Source organism: Emys orbicularis, chromosome 6 (assembly GCF_028017835.1).
Source record: "Emys orbicularis isolate rEmyOrb1 chromosome 6, rEmyOrb1.hap1, whole genome shotgun sequence".
NCBI lineage: Eukaryota > Metazoa > Chordata > Testudines > Emydidae > Emys > Emys orbicularis.
The window spans coordinates 22,244,628-22,267,294 of record NC_088688.1 but is presented as its reverse complement, the minus strand read 5'-3'; the positions used below and the strand labels follow the sequence as shown (position 1 = coordinate 22,267,294).

At 40.4% G+C, this 22,667-nt stretch overlaps 1 protein-coding gene across 1 annotated transcript in view; it reads left to right on the top strand.

Moving 5' to 3' along the window:
• Positions 1–22,667, top strand: part of CCBE1 (collagen and calcium binding EGF domains 1) — a 185,929-nt gene that overhangs the window by 128,249 nt on the left and 35,013 nt on the right. Inside the window, exon 3 of the mRNA XM_065406913.1 lies at positions 17,894–17,946. Within this exon, the coding sequence (XP_065262985.1) occupies positions 17,894–17,946 (53 nt within the window). The remainder of the gene's footprint in view (positions 1–17,893; positions 17,947–22,667) is intronic.

Here is a 22,667-nt window from a genome sequence, read left to right as displayed (position 1 = left end):
GCTACAGGAAAATGGGGTCGGAAGTTGTTATGGGTTGGATTCTCACCTGTGGCACAAGACTCTGGGAGGAGGTGAGGAACAGCTGGCAGTAAGACTAGATGATGGGCTTGCATTGGACCCTGGCAGGGAGGCTATTCAGGACCAAGTTCACCTTTCAGCAGCAAGATCCATGAGGGGCAGCAGCTTTCTGCATCAGCTGTTTGTTGACTTGGTCTCTCCAACTCCTGCTGGGGTTCTGCTTGCAGATGGCTTAGTTGGATCATGGCATTGGTGACCACACACTGTATCTGAGTAATGGGCAGTCGGCACCAAATTCAAAAAGTGGACGGGCTCACAGGCTGTTTTATGTGGACTCTGTGAAGCAGGGAAACTGGAGGAAGTGACAGGAAACTGGTTAACTCAGGGCTTGTCTACACTTATAGTGCTTTAGTACTTAGCGAAGATGCCTCCTACTCTGATGGGTGAGCTTCCATCAGCTGCCAGAGAGGCAGTAGCTATGGTGACAGAAGTGCTTCTCCCGTCAACATAGCGCTGTCTATACTGGGTGTTAAGGCCATGTAACTACACTCAGGAGTGTGGATTTTTCGTATCCCTGAGTGATGTAGTTATACCAACATAAGTTCTTAGTGTAGCCCAAGCCTTAGTTAAAAAGAAAAATATAGTCAGGACCACCACTCTTCTCAACAAGAGAAGTTAAGGGAGTTATGCACATACACTGAGAGAAGATTGTGCCCAATCCAGATCACATTAATGTCAAAGAACGACTTCAGTGATATTAAAGGGAGTTGGATTGACCCCCTACTCCTTGCATTTTAAACAAAGGATATAGTGGAAGTGCTGTATTTCAGAGCCACTTCTTTCACCTCACCTTCCATTATCTATTGACTGCAATGCTATCTGCTCCCATCCTCACTCTTCACCATTGCAGCTGCCTGCCTTGTGTGTAAGCTCCTGTGAATGGCAGCAGTCTGTCTCAAAGAAGACTCTAAGGATATGTCTACACTACACTGTAAGCCCATGGTTAAAACTCAGGCTCAAGCCTAACCTCCTGTCCATCTACACACAAATTGTACTAACCCAGAGCTTGGACCCAGAGTCCCAGGACCCCACAGGGATGGAGGGTCCTCACCTGAGTCAAACCGGGACCCAGAGTTCAAGCCCCTTTGCTTTGCTTTGCAATGTAAAAGCAGTCCCACAGGACTTGTGGTCTGGGAGTCCACCAAAAGTATCCCACAATCCCATGGGCTGACTTTCTTTGGCCTCTGGACAGTCAAATTTTCTCTCACTGCACCATGAACAGAGGGCTACAGCAACCACATTTTGGGAGGGCACTAGGAAGTCTGAAATATGGCTGGTTGGACTTGGGTCTGCATACTGTAGTATAGACGTTGAAGCCCCAGGCTGGAACCCAGGGTTCAACAATTCCTAACCTGGGATTACAAGTGAGTGTAGACGCTCAAGCTCTAGGTTAACTAACCCAGGGTCTGATAACTCAAGTTCTACTAACCCTGGGCTTACATTGCAGTGTAGACATACTCTAACAGTATGTCTACACTACAGTAAAACACCTGTGGCTTGCCCATGTCAGCTGACACAGGCTTATGCTGCAGGAGCTATAAAATTGTACTGTAGATGTCCAGGCCTGAGCTGGAACACGGGCCCTGAGACCCTGGGGAGGGGGGGTGTCCCAGAGCCCTCCAGGCTCCAGCTCAAGCCTGGATGTCTACACTGCAATTTTATAAACCTGTGATCCCAAGTCAATTGTGTGGAGTTTTATTACAGTGTAGACATACGCTAAGAGACCTGAAGACGAGCTCTGTGGAGCTCAAAAGTTAGTCTCTTTCACCAACAGAAGGTGGTGCAATTAAAAAATATTACCTCACCTACCTTGACTCTCTCATGCTCTCCAAAGGCACTGTATAAATAAATCATACTAATAATGATTGTCTAATGATTCAACCGCTTCACGACTCACTGCGCATAATCCACCCTGCAGCAAATAACCTGCAGCTGAGCAAGTCTAAAAATAATCCATGGCATTGAGACTACAGTATAATAACACTATATAATTCACCAAACTTTCATACAGTGTTATTTTACAAGCAAATCACTTCTTTATCCTGGAAGTGGTTCATAGACTAGAAATGTACTCCAGCCAAATAATGACTTTTCTATCTGTAGCATATGTCTTTATCATCTCCTTGGGTAATAAACATTCATCTGGCATGGTCACTTGAACAATTATTTCTTTTCTCATCCAATTCATTAAGTCTGTGTACTTAATAATCAGTTTCATCTTTAAAAGGTCTTCCCTGAGAAAAATGAAGCAGAAAAGAGAAACATCTGGATAAGTGAAACACACTTGAAATAATTTCTTCTTTGCTGTCTCTATAGAGATTTTGTTAACTCACATTAAGAAATTAATTCCATGTTCTTTATGTGCTGCTTTTGATGTTAGAAAATGTATTAATGGAACAATTTTTCCATAGTCTCATTGCTTTGCTATTTCGATATTCATCTGAGCTGGTCAACATTTTTTGTTTGAAAAATGCAATTTTTCTAATCTAAAATTTTGGAGGGAAATTTTTGTTTCATTCTAAATTTTCTGTATTTTCTGGGGTTGTTTTGTCTCCACCTTTTTCTTCTTTTTCCTATTTTGCCAAAGGAAAAGGATGGGGGAAAGAGAGATTCATAGATTCCATGGCCAGAAGGTACCATTATGACAATCTACTCTGCCCTCCTGTATAACACGGGCCATAGAACTTCCCCAAAATAATTCTTAAAGCATATCTTTTTAGAGAAATATCCAACCTTGATTTAAAAATTGTCAGTGATCGAGAATCCACCACAACACTTGGTAAATTGTTCCAATGGTTAATTACTCTCACCACTAAAAATGTATTCCTTGTTTCCAGTCTGAATTTGTCTAGCTTCAACTTCCAGCCATTGGATTGTATTATAACTTTTTCTGCTAGATTGAACAGCCCCTTTTAAACATTTGTTCCCCATGTAGATACTTATAGACTGTAATCAAGTCACCCCTTAAACTTCTCTTTGTAAAACTAAATAAAATGAGCTCCTTGATTCTATATTGTGATAAGGTATATTTTCTAATCATTCTGGTGGCTCTTTTCTGAATTCTTTCCAACATCCTTCTTGAATTGTGAGCACCAGAACTGGACACAGTAATCCAGTAGTGGTCACACCAGTACCAAATACAGAGATGAAAATGATCTCTACTTCTACCCAATATTCCCCTGTTTTTGCATCCCAGGATCGCATTGGCTCTTTTGGCCACCGTGTCACACTGGGAGCTCATGTTCAGTTGACTGTCCACCCCCAGCCCTCCAAATCTTTCTTAGAGTCATTGCTTCCCAAAATAAAGTCCCCCTTCCTGTAAGTATGGCCTACATCCTTTGTTCCTAGATATATACATTTATATTTAGCTGTATTAAAATGCATGTTGTTTGCTTGCCAAGTGATCCAGGTCGGTCTGAATCAGTGACCTGTCCTCTTCATTATTTACCACCACCTCAATTTTGTGTGTCAGCTGCAAATTTTATCTTTGATGACTTTGTTTTCTTCCAGGTCACACATAAAAATGTTAACTAGCATAGGGCCAAGAACTACTACCTGTGGGACCCCACTGGAATCACACCTGCTTAATGATGATTCCCTGTTTACAGTTACATTTTGAGACATATAATTTAGCCCATTTTTAATCCATTTAATGTGTGCCATGCTAATCTTATATTCTAGTTTTTTAACCAAAATGTCATGTGGCACCAAGTCAAACACCAACAGAAGTCCATGTATATCAATGCTATTACTTTTATCAACCAGACTTCAGTTGTACTCTCATCAAAAAAAAGATATCAAGTTAGTTTGACAGGATCTATTTTCCATAATCCTGTGTTGATTTGCATTAATTACATTACCCTCCTTTAACTCTTTATTTATCGAGTCCCAGATCAGCTGCTCCATTATCTTATCCAGGATTGATGTCAGGCTGATAGGCGTATAATTACCCAGGTCATCCCATTTTCCCCTTTTGAAAAATTGGCACAATATTAACTTTCGTCTGGAACTTCCCCAGTGTTCCAAGACCTATTGCAATCATGGTCCAGGGAGAGCCTCAGACAGCCCTTTAAAGCTCTTGGATGCAAGTTATCTGGACATGCTGATTTAAAAATGTCTAACTTTACTAGGTTCTATTTAACATTCTCCAGAGATACTAGTGGAATGGAAAGAGTATTATCATTACTATATGATCAGATTGTATCATCTGTTTTTCCCCAAATACAGAACAGAAATATTTATTGAACACTTCTGCCTTTTCACTGTTGTTATTGCTCATGTTATCATTTCCATCTAGTTATGGACCAATACCATTATCAGGATTCTTTTTGTTTTGCTCTCTCTCCTCCCCCCCACTCCCCCATATCTATCTATCTATCTATCTATCTATCTATCTATCTATCTATCTATCTATCTATCTATCTATCTATCTATCTATCTAAACTCTTCTTATTGTCCTTACCTCTGTTGACAGTAGAGGTCACCTTGTGTCCCTTGGCTTCCCTTATCAATTTTCTACAATTCCTAACTTCTCATTTATATTATCTACTGTGTCAATTTCCCCTTTCTTCCATTTTTAAAATTTTTTTTACAGCTGCCTTCACTTCCTCTCTAAAGGATGTCAGATTTTTAACCAGTAAAACCTTCTTCCTCAATTGTGGTTTTTTGAGCATTTAGTAAGGTGTTCTTCAGTGATTCCCAATTATCATTCAAATTTTTTTGATTGAATTCTTCTTCCAGGCTGATTTGGCTCAAAATTGTTTTCAGCTTTGTGAAATTAGCCCTTTTAAAGCATAATGTGTATATATATGACTGGTCTGAACTTTAGTTTGGAGATAAAGGAAGTGGGAGGGGACTGAAACACCAACATATTTTCAGGTTTTCAAAAAAAATGGTTTTTGTTTTTAATTGAGAAACTTATTATTTTTTTTTTTTTGGTATTTTCCACTTTTTAAGACTTTTCAAGCAACTCTACTAGTGACCATGTAGCAAGCATTTGTCTGCCATGCATATAGCATGATTAGAAAGGTAAGTTGTCTGGTTTGTCTTAGGTCTTGTTTAAGGTATATACAGGATGGGTGAAATCCTAGTTCCAACATTCCCATTGTCTTCAGAATTTCACCCTATATCTCTAGCCATTACTAGTCGTATCAAAGCATTTTGTGTTAAAATGTGTACATTAAATCCAGGTAATTTATGGTGAACAATGTTTTGCAATTCATGATGAATAAAAGTGGATCACTATACTTTTTACACTCTTACAAAGTGTGTGCACCGTTTCAGTCCTTGCATAAAAAATCAAATGTATACCGTCCGTCATTAGACAATATGTAAACAGTGCCCAGGAGACAACTAGCGATTTTTCTGAAGCAGGAATAGCAAGGTAGCAGCTCGCCAGTCTGATTTACTTTACAAGCAGCATATTGTTGAAGGGAGTTGACAGGTTTTTGATTCATAGCCATACAGATTAATGGGGGCTTTTTTGATTTTGGTAAATGCAGAATACTGGAAATTTATTGTCCTTTTGTTCTCAGGAATAGATGTGACTGAAAAAGAAACTCCCAGTACGGTATGAAAGAGTAGCAGAGGCTAATACATTTTAAATATCAGGCTGGTAAAATTTTGTTCAAGTGACATTTGAATGAAAATGTTTGTTCCGAAGGAGTAAAGGAATTATCAGGAATTTAAATTCATTCTTTTGTGTCACAGTTACTGGGTGAACTATACCTCTGACCCCTTCATTGAATGTGCACCCCTTTCTCCGATCTCAGGCCATCACCTGTGCTCAGGGGGGATTCAAGTGATTCTCCCACTCTCAGACCATATCCTGGGTTGCAATCCTCTGGTATTAACTGCAGTTAGCTCAGCAGGTCTGACTTAAGCTCAAACTCTGCAGCAATGCCAGTGGTAATCAGTGACCAAACAGCGTCCTCAAAGCAAAGTAATATTCATTTGGAATGAAAACATTTCAAAGAAAACATACATCTTTAAACCAATAAACCAGCCTACACACATGCCTGCTTGCTAAGTATCTAGTCTTTTTCCCTATGGAGAGTCTGGAAGGACTAATTCATTAGAGATTCTTCTGTAGCGCCTCTCTCTGTGACAGCTTGCCTCTCTGTCAGACCTCAGGGACAGCTCCCTGGGTAGCCCATAGCCACTCAATGCCTTTGGGAATAGCAGATCTAAGGGTATGTCTACACTGCAGTAAAACACCCATGGCTGGCCTGTGTCAGCTGACTCGGGCCCATGGGACTCGGGCTCTGGGGCTATAAAATTGCATTGTAGACATTCATGTCAGGCTGGAGACCAGGCTCTGGGACCCCTCCCTCCTTACAGGATCTGGGAGCCCAGGCTCCAGCCACAGCTCAAACATCTACACTACAGTTTTACAGCCCCACGAGCCCGAATCAGCTGACAAAGGCCAGCCACAGGTGTTTTATTGCACTGTAGACATACCCTAAGAGTTCTGGGAGTGTTCAGTAGAACAGGAGCTGAGCCGACCAGAGGGATGCTCAGAGGACTCGGGGGTTGACGTGTGCCTATCATAGGGTTACCATATTTGAACATTCAAAAAAGAGGACACTCCAGGGAGGGGGGGGTATTTGCACCAGTATCTACCAACTCGTGTTGTATTAATGTGTTATTTTACTGTTATATATGCTGTGCGCTACATGTCGTCTATATTGAATATATATAAGAAAAAGTGATATGGCCTCAAAAGTGAAGTTTAATTATTTAAAGTTTACTGTACTTCTTTATATGTAGTGAGTCCTTTCCTTTCACCAGTTTGTCAGTTTTCTTTCTCCTCATGTGCCCACACATACTTCTCTGTAGATCGCATTTTTCTCAGCAGTGGTTGATTTCTCTTTAAGAAGGCATGAAAGTCTTTACAAGAAGTTTGTCTGAAGGTTGTCCTGCCCCATTGGACCCCTTCCCCAAATCCCTGCCCCGGCCCCGCCTCCTCCCCTGAGTGCGCCACGTTCCCCCTTCTTCCCCCTCCCTACCAGCCGCGCAAAACAGCTGTTTCGTGGCGCAAGCGTGGGAAAAAGCAGGCACTCTCTCGAGTGATCAACATTCACTTTCTTTCTAAAATGATCAACATTCACTCTCTTTCTTGAATGATCAACTCTTCTTTGGGGAAAAATAATAATGGCAAAATCCCCGACGTTTTTAGATATTTAAAGATTCCTCCCGGATGGTGATTTAAGAACCAAAAAGCCGGACATGTCCGGGAAAATATGGACGTATGGTAACCCTAGCCTATCACTATCCTGTGCAGAGCAAGCAAAGCCTGCCAAGGCCTGGAAGGTAATGCTTGTGTTGCCAGGGAGCTGACCCATAGCAAGCATAGATAAGACTTCCTTGTACTAAGGAGAGGTGGGACAAGGTGCCTCACAACACTGGGTATCCCAGAGAAATGTCACACGTTCCTTTTCTTTGACAAGTCAAAATCAAATAACTGTTTCTGAAACAAGGCCTTCTAATGTTGTGTGGGAGCAGAGAGATGTGGTGGTGAGGGTTGTGACGGGTTGGATCACAGAAACCCCCCTGCGAGCTGCCACCTGATGTGCCAAGACTACCTCTGCTCCTGTTTTCCCTGCCAGCTCAGGACTCCAGCACCCTGTCTTGCTGAGCCAGCCACTCCCGTCTGGCTCCAACACAGACACAGGGTCCGAATTAATTGCCCCAAAGCTGCAGGTTTACCTGAAAACAGCTCACAGAAGTGTGCTTGTCTTTAGCACTCAGATGCCCAACTCCCAATAGGGTCTAAACCCAAATAAATCCGTTTTACCCTGCATAAAGCTTATGCAGGGTAAACTCATAAATTGTTCGCCCTCTATAACACTGATAGAGAGAGATGCACAGTTGTTTGCTCCCCCAGGTATTAATACATACTCTGAGTTATTTAATAAGTAAAAAGTGATTTTATTAAATACAGAAAGTAGGATTTAAGTGGTTCCAAGTAGTAAGAGACAGAACAAAGTAAGTCACCAAGCAAAATAAAATAAAATGCGCAAATCTATGTCTAATCAAACTAAATACAGATAATCTCACCCTCAGAGATGCTTCAGTAAGTTTTTCTCAGACTGGACCCCTTCCAGGCCTGGGCACAATTCTTTCCCCTGGTACAGCTCTTGTTCTAGCTCAGGTGGTAGCTAGGGGATTCTTCATGATGGCTCTCTCTCTCCCTCTTTGTTCTGTTCCACCCCTTTATATATCTTTTGCATAAGGTGGGAACCCTTTGTCCCTCTGGGTTTCCACCCTCCCTCACTGGAAACGCACCAGGTTAAAGATGGATTCCAGTTCAGGTGACATGATCACATGTCACTGCAAGACTTCATTGCCCACTTGCCAGCACACACATATACAGGAAGACTTACAGGTAAACACAGCCATCTGCAGACAATGGTCCTGGTTAATGGGAGTCATCAAGATTCCAAACCACCATTAATGGCCCACACTTTGCATAATTACAATAGGCCCTCAGAGTTATATTTAATATTTCTGGTTTTAGATACAAGAGTGGTACATTTATACAAATAGGATGATCACACTCAGTAGATTATAAGCTTTGTAATGATATCTTACAAGAGACGTTTTGCATGAAGCATATCCCAGTTACATTATATTCACTTATCATATTTTTATAAAACCACATAGCCTGCACAATGTCACAGGGGTTGAAACCCTGGCCCCATTGAAGTCAATTGACTTCAGTGGGGCCAGGATCTCACCCAAGATCTCTTCTATTTCTGCTGCAAATTAGGAAAACATCCTTTTATAGGACAGCATTTAAGCATGCAATTCCCTTCTGTGCAAATAAATGGGACATACTTAAAGGTAACCACATGCTTAAGTACTGTCCTGAATCTTGGTCTGTGGGTCTAATTCTAATCATATTGATGTCAATGGCAAAACTGCCATCGACTTTCTGGAGAACAGGGTCAAGCTCTTATGCAACAACCTCCCCAGTTTGGACGATGTTATTGACTTCACTCAATATTTATGTCTCATTTGGAAACCTAACTTTTAAAATCTGAATTCCTTGTATCATGTCTATGATGTGTTTGGGTGTGCATGCATATGCGAACTGTGTGGTTGCCTTTATTGTTTATTAAAAAAAGGTTTTATTGGGCATTGCTTATACAGCATTTTGTGATCTTCTTGATGAAAGATGCTTTATAAACTGGATTGGATTCAGTAAATCTAACAACTTGCCAACAACTTATTTCTGTTTGACTTCAGTGACCTAGCAACAGAACAGCAGCCAGCTAATGAGCACAGCGTTCCTTACGGCATGCTTTGGCACTACTTTCATTACTGAAATGGAATTTATGGCTTTCTATCGAGAATGCATTTTTTTGTAGGAAATTGGAGCCACAAAATGAAGAGTCATGGAAGTTTAAGAATTCCAAGACACTGGACAGATGTGCAATGATTAGCACTGTACTCTGGCTCACCTTTGTTTAGATAAATAACTGAACCTGCGCCATCAGCAAGACATGCTGTTTACAGGCTTGGAAAGAAATTTGGCTCCGAGTCCTCTAATTGGAAGTCGGAGATGGTGAAAAAACAACTTTATTCTCTTTTCTTATTTTAAATGTCATGTGGGCTCAGTGTTGGATGTCTTCAAATGAGGTTTAGAACATGAATATTTTTTGCAGAAGAAAACACATAAGAATAAATCCTACCTTGCCACCCTGTGAGAATGAATATGTAGCAAATAAGCAATATATATATAGAACAAACATGGCTTTGCTCTCTCTCTCTCTCTCTAATCATTTAATTATATATATAAATGAAGTTATTTACTTTTTTCCCAAAATGTCACACCTGTTGTTATAAATTTGATTTATTGAAATCCAAATCAATTTTACCTGTGCATTTAAACAAAATCACTTTCTTAGTATAGGTCAATAAATTAAACAGAGCTGTAAAAAGAGGAGGGAAGGGAGATAGCATATAAATCTGACAGCACATAAGAATATGAAAACCAGGTCTGAGCAGACAATATTAGTCACACACTTTTATTTAATCATATCATTATTTTCTGACAATCTAATCAAAAATTGTATCAATATTTGCTTGTATTAAACCCCATTTAAAAACAGGAAAATATGGTCCAATACCATAAATAGAAGGGGGGGGGGGACCAAAATTCCAGTTTTATCCATATTATCTTCAAGAAGGTGATATACATCCACTTTATGGAGGTACCTAGTGAATCTAATTGATGGCTCTTTAAGGTAGGCAGAGTACGTACTTCTCAGCATTATTGGAGTCACATACTTACATTGTGCTCTAAACTTGCTTTGATCAAGTTCACATACCAGTTTTGCCTGCCACTTTTAGACATCATTAAGCTAAATTTAATCAAACTGTTTGTGGTAAGCCGTCCTGCTGATTGGTGATGTCAGTTGAACTATGTCACAGAATAGAACTATGGCTATTTTACATGACATTTCCATGGAACTAATATTGATAGTTCAGCATCAAGATTTAAGATATATTGTGTATACATGAAAAATACCATTCTTGAGGCCTGGTTATGTTTGGTGTTGGCAAAGACCCCAATATTATATATTTCCCCACAGAACAACATTGAGGCTTCCCAAAAAGTCTGAGAACCCATAATAACAGCCATGCTGGGTTAGACCAATGGTCCGTCTAGCCCAGTATCCTGTCTTCTGACAGGAGGCCAATATCAGTGCTTCAGAAGGAATTAACAGAACAGGCAATCATTAGGTGATCCATCATTCCCTGTCATCCCTTCCCAGCTTCTGGCAAGCAGAGGGTAGGGACACTCGGAGCATGGGGTTGCATCCCTGACCCTCCTGGTTAATAGCCACTGATGGATCTATCCTCCATAAATGTATCTAGTTCTGTTTTGAACCCTGTTATAGTTTTGGCCTTCACAGCTTCCCTGGCAATGAGTTTCACAAGTTGATTGTGTGTTGGGTGAAGAAGTACTTCCTTTTGGTTGTTTGAAACCTGCTGCCTATTAATTTCATTGGGTGACCCCTAGTTCTTGTGTTATGTGAAGGAATAAATAACATTTCCTTATTCTTTCTCCACACCAATCAAGATTTTACAGACCTCTATCATATCTCCTATTAGTCGGCTCTTTTCCAAGCTGAAAAGTCCCAGTCTTTTTAGTCTCTCCTCATGTAGGCTCTTCCATACCCCTAATCATTTTTGTTGCTCTTCTCTGACCTTTTCCAGTTCTAATACATATTTTTGAGATGGGGTGACCAGATCTGCATGCAGTAGAGGTCTGGTTGAGAATTTTCTGATGAATTTTTTTTCAATGGAAAATTGGGTTTTCGATCTTAGTGAGACTTTGTCTTCCTGAAGGAGTTTTGTAGTTAATTTCTTTTTAACACACCTTTTGAAATTGATTAGATTAATCTTTATCGATGGATATGCAGCCAGTTTCCTTCATGTGAAAATACTGAGTTCTGCAGTAGCTCTGCAAAGTAATTAATCATTTTGTCATTTTTGTAATGTCCTCTGTAAGTTAGGAGGCCAAGAAACACAATTTCTACTCACGCATCATAAAACTCCCTGTGTCCATAAAAACACCAGGAGAAAACAACACTTCAAATAGCTGAGATGGAGAGAATCAGATAATAATACATTTCAGTAATGGACAGCCAAATAGCATGTCAGAAAGCTTTCAAAATCACAGGGTCAATGTAGCTATGTTGATTTTTAACAGCTGAGGATCTGGCCTGTGGCATGTGTTTGGAGAATGAGTAATATAGTGCATGCATTTTCAGTCTTATCAAGGGCTTCACCTTAACAGCAACCAAAAAAGGATTTCTTTCCTGATAAAAATGTTAATAACGAGAGCCAAGCAGCATTTTGTTTTAGAGAAAACAGTAATGCACAACTAGACTGAATTACTAACTGCAATTGCTGGTCAGAACAATGACCTTCATTCGTATCTTTCAAAATCCATTTATCAGTGGAAATCTGACTTTCAAGAAATCAAGTCTTTTACTACACCAGCTGATTCTCAGGTCTCTGACTGCTTCAGTTTCCTTGTCCCAGGGGGATCTTCCTGATCTTTACTCAGTCAAAATTCTCATTTTGCTTTCCAATAAACTGGTCAATGAGTTAGTGTGAACACAGTACATATGTTGTGGTCCCAGGTACCAGGAAGATTCTTTAGATCCGGGATAGTCAATAGGCAGATCGCGGGCCAAATTGGACTGCCAAATGCTTTTGAACAGACCCCAAAATCTTTTTATTTACTTATTATCATTATTTTTTTTATTATATTCTCTGGAGTCTGGGCCTTAACTATATGTCGACCAAGAAATTTGGACCTTGACAAAAAATAATTGATTACCCCTGTTTTAGATAATAACAGGAACCTGCTGCTCCTTATATTATTCAATCTCATTGAAATCAATGGAAAGACTTCTTCAGAAGAGGGAAATTGCCTCAGTATGGTGATGTGGTCCCAGCTCATTTCGTTCTGATGATTATAGGCTCAATCCAATTCCCACTGAGGTCACGGGGAGTCTTTCCATTGACTGCAATGACAGTTGGAACTAGATCGATGAGAGGAATATGCAGAGGAAGAGAGAGGAGTCCCACTTTTGCAGGTAAGGTGTCCAGGATAGTAAATGCTGCCTTGGCTGCATTTATCTTTTCAGATAGCTGTAAAAGAGGACTTGGTCTAGAAACCATGGCAAAGCTTATGATACGCGTATGATACTGAACTGCTGTCTACACCATTCACTGTTACTCAAGATTTTGGTATGTATCCCAAATAAAAACAAAGCGTGTTCTTTCAGTTTTAGATCATGTTGTCCCAAACTGCATAAATCGTCTGTGTATGTGAAATCTAGATACCCACAGCTACTGGGTACTGAGCACTCTTGCACTACAGATGGGCCTTATTTGTCCATGCAGGATTTGGCAGGGAGTGCAGGAGCTCATTAGGATTATATATATATATATATATATATATATATATATATATATATATATATAATATATATATATAATTTTTAAAAGCCAAGGATTTTTGTAGCAGTTTGGTTCACTTCTAAACAATTCATCAGCCAGGTATAGAAGTTAATTATTCCTTTTTTGCGTTACTTTTAGAGTCTTGCATATTTCTGAAATTCAAGAAGATCAAAGAAGCACTTAGGACCGTCACACTAAGTATCCCTTCTGTGTACATATTACAAAGGCTCCCTTGTGTTATTAAGCACAGCAGGTTCACTTGCAGTTCTTGCTGAACCTCTGATCTGTGAGATATTGCACAGGTTGTTGTGAGTTCATGTTATGACATTCTTTGAGTAGAGGTCTGGTTGAGAATTTTCTGATGAATTTTTTTTCAATGGAAAATTGGGTTTTCGATTAAATGAAAATTTTCAAGGAATATAGCCTTGAAAATTTGGATTTTTCACTGGAAAACCCCAAATGTGAAAATTTTCCTCTGAAAACCTGAAGTGTTTTGATTTTTGACAGTTTTTGGTTGAATTTTCCAGCAATTTGGGGGGAAAAGGCAAAGTTTGCCACTGAATTTTGATGAAAATGTGTTTTATTTTCATCAAGATGTTCCATCGAGAAAAATACTAATTTCTGACCAGCTCTATGAGATGTGGCCTCTCGCTACATTAATGATGGATACCTGGAAATGGATGAATATAATATCCATCTAAGGCCATGTACACACTTTCAATTAGAATGTTATAGAATGCTGACAGCTGTAGAATTATGACACCTCCTTGATACTGTGATTCTTTTAATACTTCAGGTGCCAGATTTTGGGAGATGGGGACTTCCTGCAGTCTTCACTCAGGAGAAACTCCTATTTAAAACAGTGCTTTTCCTGAATGAACACTACATCACTGAGCTCATGGAAACCTGGGAAACTGAGAGGAAACCATTGATATAACATTTTCTGATAGGTAAACCACCCTGTTACACGATGTGAAAGGCAGGTGTGCTAAACAGTTACCGCTGTTTAGAAACAGAACTTAATAATGAACCAAGCTAATTTCACAGCAGATCCACTACTTTTTCACATTCTGAGGCAGCTAAATATTATCCACTGTATTTGATTCACACTTAAATGTACAACTACCTAGCAATCGTCATGAAGGAAATTGTTCAGTGCTTAAAAAGATCAGTAGCAGCCTGCTTGCCTCTCATTATGTATAATGAGATCATAATTATGCAATGTTGATTAGAAATGTCAGCCAGGTTCTGAAAATAAGTTTTACCACTAAAGTACCTCTGTTAATAATCAACTTAAGTGTCAGTTATTTTGATAAATTGATTTTCAGGAATGTAGTTGGCCTAAAGAATGTAAAGGTCATCAAGAATACATCCCAGGCTGTTATACTTAGAATTAGAGATGTAATATGATGTTCAGGGCAGCAAGTACTATAGTATTGTATTTTCTGTGTATGAACCCTAACTTGTCAGATCCCCTTGCAAAATCATGTCAAATTAATGTTTGCTATTTAGAAATGCATGTATCAAAAAAGGAGTTGGCATCAAGAAAAGAAGTCTATATTCTGAACTGGGAATTTACTGCTAAGGGATTGTATGGGGAGATAATGCAGTTTCTGAGGCCTGGTTAGGTCCTTTTTGTGCCATTCCCTCATATGGGACTTAAAGCTACCATGAAGAGGAGCAGGAATAATCCAGAGGAGGGGAGATCAGCAACTTCTGTTCTCCCTGTCTCATAAAACAAGACTAAAGGGACATTCAGTAAAATTAAATGGTGAGAAATTCAGAAGTGAGAGAAGGAAATACTTTTTGTGTGTGTGTGTGCGCATTGTAGAATTAAGCTGTGGAACTCATTGCCTCACTGTGTCATTAAGTCCAAGAACCTAACACGATTGAAAAAGGGATTGGCTGTTTATCTGGATACCAAGAATACCCAGTAGTTATAATGAATGACAACGGACATTCTGGAAGAAATACTAAATCTCGTGCTTCAGGGCGTAAACCAATCTCTAACTATTAGCAATCAGGACATGACCTATATAGGGGGAAACTGTCCCACATCTGCCTATCATGGGGTTTTTGCATTTTCCTTACAAGATCTGGAACCGGCCACTAACAGAGATGGGATACGGGTTAGATAGACTTTGGGTCTGGTCCAGTGTCACAATGCGTCTTATGTCGGAGAACCTCCCTTACCCCCAGTAGCATGAAGAGTCACTGCCCCCTCATTATTATTATTATTATTATTATTTTATTTATTTGTATTACCATAACACCTGGGGCCCTAGTCATGGACCAGGATCCCATGGTGGTAGGTGTTGTCCAAACACAGAACAAAGACAGTCCCTGCCCCAAGGAGCTTACAATCTAAGTATCGGACAAGAGACAATAGCTGGATACAGACGGATAAAAAGATGGGAGAGTATAAGGAAACAATGAGACAGTACTGGTCAGCATGATCGGCTGTGGTCTCAGCACACCAGTAGCCTAACTGTTGTCAAGTTTTTATAGACATCACAGTCAATGAGAGTTCTGCGCATCTGGCACATTCTGGGGTGGGAAGGGCAGGGGAACAAGCTAATACAGTAATCCAGAAGGGAAGATACGTTTGCTTTAGACTTACACAGTTTAGCTTGCAAAAAACCCACAAGTATTTGATTTAGGAGGCTAGGACCCAATCCTGAAAGGTACTGAGCATTCTGACCCTGATCCAGCAAGGCATGTGCGTAGATTTAAGCATCTGAGTAGTTTATTCCATTCTCCATCACTACCAGCTGGTTTCTTCACTGGTATGTGCCTATACTGCTGCCTACAAGGAGATGGTGCTATCAGTCTTGCCCTATCCTGAAGAGGAAAGGAGATGACTGTGCATTTGGAAAGCCGTCTGCATAGCTTGAAGCATCTGAACAGCCTCTCTGATGCACCTTTGAACTTTTTCCTCCTTCATTTGTTTGTCTTGAAGATAAAACTTCACAGCAGTGTTTGTAGTGAAGTCTAATGAGGACCAGTGTTTGCATAACAAGACAAAGCTTCCCCTGCAGCCATCCAAACTTCATTAAATTTAATTTATATTCTGGCTAATCTTTGAAAGTGTATAAAATGTGCAGCCAAAGTTTGTTTTTACATAGTTTGGAATAATATAGTGTTTGTTTTAAATGGTCAGTTGCAACTGATAGTTGTTTTAAATGCAACATAATGATATATTGTGATGAACTCTGGGTCGCCTAGGGGATGCATTTGTGTCATTGACTTCCATTGCGTTAGCATTCTCCTAGGTCAATTATACATTTAAGGAGGAAAACAGAAGAGTGATTACTTCTTAGCTTACCAGACATTTTACTTCAGCACGTCTGCAAAACATTCTAGAGTCCATATCTCTAAAATCCACAAGCTTTCAAAAACCAGATTAAGCCACTTAATTTAAATTTAATTCCACAGGAGGTTGAATGACAGGTTACTTCTGGGTAAGCAGTGCTGGCAGTCCACAAGCAATAGAAAAGATCACTCAGTCTCGGCCCTTAGTATCGCTCTAATAGAGGACTGTAAAGATTGTATCCATTAGTATGTATTCAGAAATGCTATCAAGAAACTTGGAGGCTTATTGTAGTTGTGCCATACAAAATAGAAACAGAGAAATAACACCATATGTTTAAATGTGATTTCACACCAGCCTATAAGAAACACATGTTTTCCCTACATCCAGAACTTTCTCATGTAGTGAACAGCTCAAGAAATTTCAGACCATATAGAAGTGTTAATATTTAAGTGTCCCTGTTTCTAGTACATTCTAAGCGCCCTATTAATCTTTCTGTAGTTAAAATATCTCATTTATTTAATCAGTCATCTTTTCAGAGTTCTTTGAAATGTGGGAAATGAATTATAACATTTAATCTTGTGTGTATGACTAGCTGAGATATAGGCCCTTCAGTCGGTTTACTTTAGAGTGACAGATGCTTGGAAACACTCTATGGCATGTCATGAAAGTTATGATCATGGTTGTTTATATATATAGCTCCAGAAGTATGTCATGTGCTTTCCACACAAAAACATAAGTTGTCCATGATTTTCAAAAGGGACTGATGATTTTGAGTTGCCCAGTGTTTGGGTGCACAATGTTAGAGCCCTGATTTTCAGACGGTGAGTGCTCATCGCTTTCCAAAAATCAGGCCCTTTTAAAGTGTCTCAAGTAGAAGCCAAGAAGCTGAGGCACCAATAATCACTAGTCACTTTTGAAAATCTTGTCTAAGGGACCCTGCCTTAGAATTGACTGAATAAAGATCCAAAATACTCTTGCTTTACAAAATAGTACCAGGTCTTTTTCAACAGGTATCTTCTCGTCCAAACTTCCATGCCCTCCATGATTTTTTTTTTTATTTTTTTTTTGGTAATTGAGGCGCTGTCCACAAACTTCCCCACTTCTCTCCAAACACTCACCTTTTAAAAGCGCAGTTGTCCAGCGTAAATAAGAGACACAGAAAGCCCTGACTGCGGCAGAGAAGAGGGACAGGATGCTCAGAGCTTTTTGGAGCCTAAGAACTTTACTTTTCCACTTAGAGATCAGTATGCATCTAGGATGGAAAAAGGCCTTTCATTCTGAAGGTTACCATGCACCGTTTGTGCTAGTATGGATCATTTCAAATCTCTCTGTATACCCAGGAATAGAAATCACCAGTTTATTAATCAGTTTTTTGAATTAATGGCTTTTTAAATTTATTTTTGAGATCGCTTCTCAAATAGAACTTTTAAACCCTTTATAAATGTTGTTTTTAAAGGCCATATCTCCTTTAAACAGCATTTTTATTTTACTTTATTTTATTCTATTTTTGTCTTTCAGGAAAAAATGCTGTAAGGGTTATAAATTTGTTCTTGGACAATGCATCCCCGAAGGTATGTGATTTCATTGTTCTTACCCTTCACATCCCAGTGCCATTAGCCATTTCTCATTTCTTCTGTTTTCTGTGCTGTTAATTTGGGAGAAAATACTGAGTTAACCATAGGCTTGGTTTTCCCTGGTGTGGGATTCGTTACCAGAAATAGCAATACAATAAAATTATGTGTCTTCAAAATATTTTAACTAGGAAGTCAGGTCTTGGCTCTCCCTACATACATCTGGTTGTATAGATCTTGTGATATGAATTAGTGTACACACAGGGCCATATTCTGCCCTTGGATGTGTGTTGAGAGCCACTTCACCCAGGAGTATTAGTCAGTGCAGCTAGGCCAGCAGCTAATTATTCCTTCTCTCTCAACAGCAGCAGTGCGGAGGCTGGGAGAGGATAGTGCCTCGGAGGGGTGTCTCCCCAGGGTACTCGTGGGGTGGTGCAGCTTAGACATTGCCTCTTACACAGGGCTGTCCCTAAAGGCAATGAGAATTATTCTGCGTAGCTCATGCTGTGGTGAAAGGGAGTGTTCTCTTACAGGCATTAGTGAGTGATGCTAAACCATATTTTGTAAATACAGGTTTTGAATCTCCTGAGTTCAAAGGTCTTGGAACATCTGGATCATCTTTTAGAAAAGAATGAGATGCATTTGCAAGTGAATCTGTAGCTCATGGACACAACACACAATGCTACTGGATGACAGGCATGAATTTTAAGGGCCTGATCTGAAGCCCATTGACATCACCAGGAGTCTCTCCAGTGACTTCAGTAGGCTTTGGATCAGTCCCTAAAACAGTTATTCACAAAACTGCGTCACACAAGATGTCTCCTCCTCTCACTGACTTTCCTGATGCAGGATCAAGCCATATATGCAGAGCTAAGACTGACTGCAAAGCTGCAAAATCCTCTTGCTATAGGCAAACTCTTTAAGCTGAAAATAAAAAGGCTGTGCTGGGTAACACATCTGTACAAGGACAATGCCATACTGGGACCATGGAGTTGGTCAGTGAGCTTCCTTAGTATGAGATGTAAACATTTTGAAGGGAATAGAGGCAGGGTAATGTCGTTCTTGAGAAACCCAGTGAACTGCTTGTTCTTTGGCTTATAAATTCTGGCCAACAAGTTCCTTCCAGTTGTGGATCTTACTGCCATTTGCCCCTGGGTGAGTGAGCTGTTTGTTATCAGATAACAAAAAATAGCCACCTCCTAAAAATATTGATCCTCATACTGTCAATGTGGTGAGAAATTCAAAGTGCTCCCAGCACAAAACCCAGCAGAGCTGCTGCAACAATGGGTGATGTTTGAATGAGATCAGTTCAACTTGGTCTGGTCTGCTTATGTTCATGGTTTTTATTTTGGGCTTTGCCTTTGTGTTTGTGTAGGGAGCTCATAGCAGGACTGGTGAGCTACAGTGTGAGAGACTGAGACTGAGTAGAAGCATGGTGTTGGATTGAAGAAATTTTTGGTTTTGTAGAATATAGGGAGACGGAAACAGAGACCATATAGAATGGAAAGAACTCAGGCTCTCTGCAAATCCATCCTCTGGCTTTCTTAGGATGGTGTCTCCAGTAAAATATCCGGTGTTTATAGTGATTATTGACTAAGCATCACAGAGATTGTGGGAGAAGAAACAGGGGTATGGATAACAAAAAAGCCACAACAAAAGAGAATTGGTGTTTCTAGTTTTGACCTATTCCGATTTAGGTGAACCTGAAAGTAGCTTTTAATTGTGACTCCATTGACTTTAGTTAAGCTCTCCCTGGGCTCTGGATCTTAACAAGCTTGGAGAATTTCTTCCTTTAAATTCACTTGTTTGCTGGCTGTGGTTTCTCTACCTCCAGCTCAGCCCTCTTTGTATCCTCCGTTAGCCCCCTCTCAACCTGACCTGAGTTTCACCTTGAATTTCACAGACCAAAGGAACAGCGGAAACAGCTGAAACTGTCTGGGGCAATAGCGTATAAACTAGAAACACTATGATTCGGAGAAACACTCTTTTAACTTACTCTGTTAAAATGTAACCGCTCCCCGCACATCGTTCCATCGTAATCTTGGCAGTATGAGTGTGCTTGAAATGCATATCTCATCACAGGCACATAAGTATATTACAGATGTCTCAGGTTGTTAGTTTCCTTATTAAAGTATATCTTTGCCTTTTAGCCATTACTGGCAAATCACAACACCAAGAAAGCAATTGTAGTACCGTCTTCCTGTGCAACTAGCAGTGAGTACAAGGAAGGGCTTGGGAGCTCAGGCAGACCCTGCTCCATCTACTCTATTATGTATGCAGCAGAAAGACTTGGTTCTCCTTCTGGGGCAGGTGTTTTTTAAATAGTCTCTCCTCCCTAAGGCAATGGCATTGTCATTGATCTTCAACCTCCTTCCTGTCGTTTCCATCCATTCTCCCTTCCCTGTTCTACCCTCTGATTCCCACATATCCAGATAGAAGGCAATGCAGTCCAGTGGTATGAGAGTGGGTTCTATACATATCTAAGCCTCGGACAAGTTATCGTACATCTCTGTGCTTCAGCTTCCCCATCTGTAGAATGGGGATAATAATATTTAGAAAAGCAATTTGAGACTGAGTGCTAAGTACTATTTTTATTACTACAGTTGCCTCTCTGACATCTCCCTTCTGCCCCACTTTCTCAAACCAAACGTGTCAAAAATAGAACTTTTCATCTTTTCTCCAGAACTTCCTCTCTCTCTGTCTTACTATTCATGGTTGACAATTCCATTCTCTCTTCCTTCTCTGGGCTCAGCTAAAGCAAAGCACACATGCTTGTAGCCTGGATCAAAGACTGTGTTCAGTCTTAGACTCAATTCCGAAGCTCCTTAAGGGTCCTTAAAGAGGTTGTGTGTATGGGGGGGAATTAGCTATGAGAGTGAGCTTCACCATCATGGCTTTTCCTAACCCTGACCACACTGGGCAAGAGAGAGGGACCCCGATGACATTGCCCCCTCCTCTGTCTCCAGACTCCAGCTGAATCCCAAACACCACCTGGGATGAAATGGGATTGGACTTTAACAACAACAAGCTCCAGCCCATTTCAACTAAATTCTTCTATTTTCCCCGAAAGGACAGGTGTTACTATCTTTGATACCATCTAAGAGACTGTCAAACAAGGGGGGGGAGGGGGCTCATGTGGGGATACTGCCCAGGAGGCATCTGAAGCAGAGAACCCATAAGGACGCTATTTGAAGAAGAGGTTACTCACCTTGTGCAGTAACTGGTTCTTCAAGATGTGTGTCCCTACGGATGCTCCACTACCTGCCCTCCTCTCTGCTTCAGACCATTCTTTGTTGGACATTTGGGTAGAGAAGGAACTGAGTGCCGTTCACCCATGCAGCTCTATATACTTTGGTGTGCACCATGAGGTCGTATAGCACATGCATGGGCCGAACAGACACTGCCAACAGAAAATCTCCGATTAAGGGTTTGAGAGGCACACGCACACCTGAAGTGGAGCACCATAGGAACACACATCTTGAAGAACCACAGTTACTGCACAAGATGAGTAATCTCTTCTCTTCAAACACAGCACTGAGTTGGTTTATAGTTAAAATAAAACAAATGTATTAACAAGAGGACATAGGTTAAGTGATGCCGAGTAAAAGGAATAAAGTTAGAAAGGGAAACCAGCAAATAAAAGTGAAAACGCATATAAAAGTCTACAACTAAATTTAGTAAGGTACAGGCTTTGTTCAAGATGCTTTCTCTCACCGGTCTTCCTTCTTCTCAGCCATGGATGATTTTCCCTGAGTCAGGACCTTCCACAGCAGTACAAGATGCTGGCTTCCCTTGTCTTCCTAGGTGAAAGGACTTTGCCTAAGCAGATTTCTCATCTATATTCAGTTTGCAGAGACTTCAACTCCTCCACCTGGCTGAAGGACCCATCTTTCTCAGCTTGCAAGAGCTCTGTTGCCTTGTGTCCATCTAGTGATGGATGCCAAAGATGGCTTCCGTCTTTGCTTATGTCTTCCAAAGTTTAATGACGTCGTTTCAAGAGGCAGGATGACCTCATTCTGTTTTCCCCTTTCTGTGAGCTTCCCATCACCCTGTATGTAAATAGGGCGTCCATTGTTTTGATTCCACCATGCTTAATTGATATAGGAGACAGGTATATAGCTGTGACGTTCCCCCCTATCTGAGAGAGACCTCTTTCTCCTTTTGTTTAGACACAGACTGTAAAGACTAATATCAATAGAAATCCATAATTCCTTACATAGTGTTAACACATACATTTTACGATGGTATTAATCACCAATGTGTCATTTGTTGGTCGGAGAAGCAAATACGCATTCCTTCATCTAGGGCAGACCTGTTTACCAACTCCCCCTGACGTGCCTGGCTTAAGCAAATTTTAGTCATCATTCCTGCCTATATCCATAACTCTTAATACACACCCCATATATACATCATGCAATAATATTAATGATCAGTTTCCAATGACATATTATGTGATACCTTTTAGATACAGATAATAAACATAGTGAGTTGGGGCACAATGAATTGATCAGGCCCGCTAAAACACATTACCTGATATGCCACAACTCCCCTTCCTATTTCTCCGCCTCTCCCCCTTTAAGAGAGCTTCTCCCCTCCCCGCCTCCTGGCTTGCATATACTGGTTCAAGCGGGGGTTTTCCAGAGGCTAGCTAACAAAGAAAGGGCTTTTGGTATAAAAGGATGAGCTTGAACTGGCAAAGGGCCTTCCTTTGATTCAGGAAG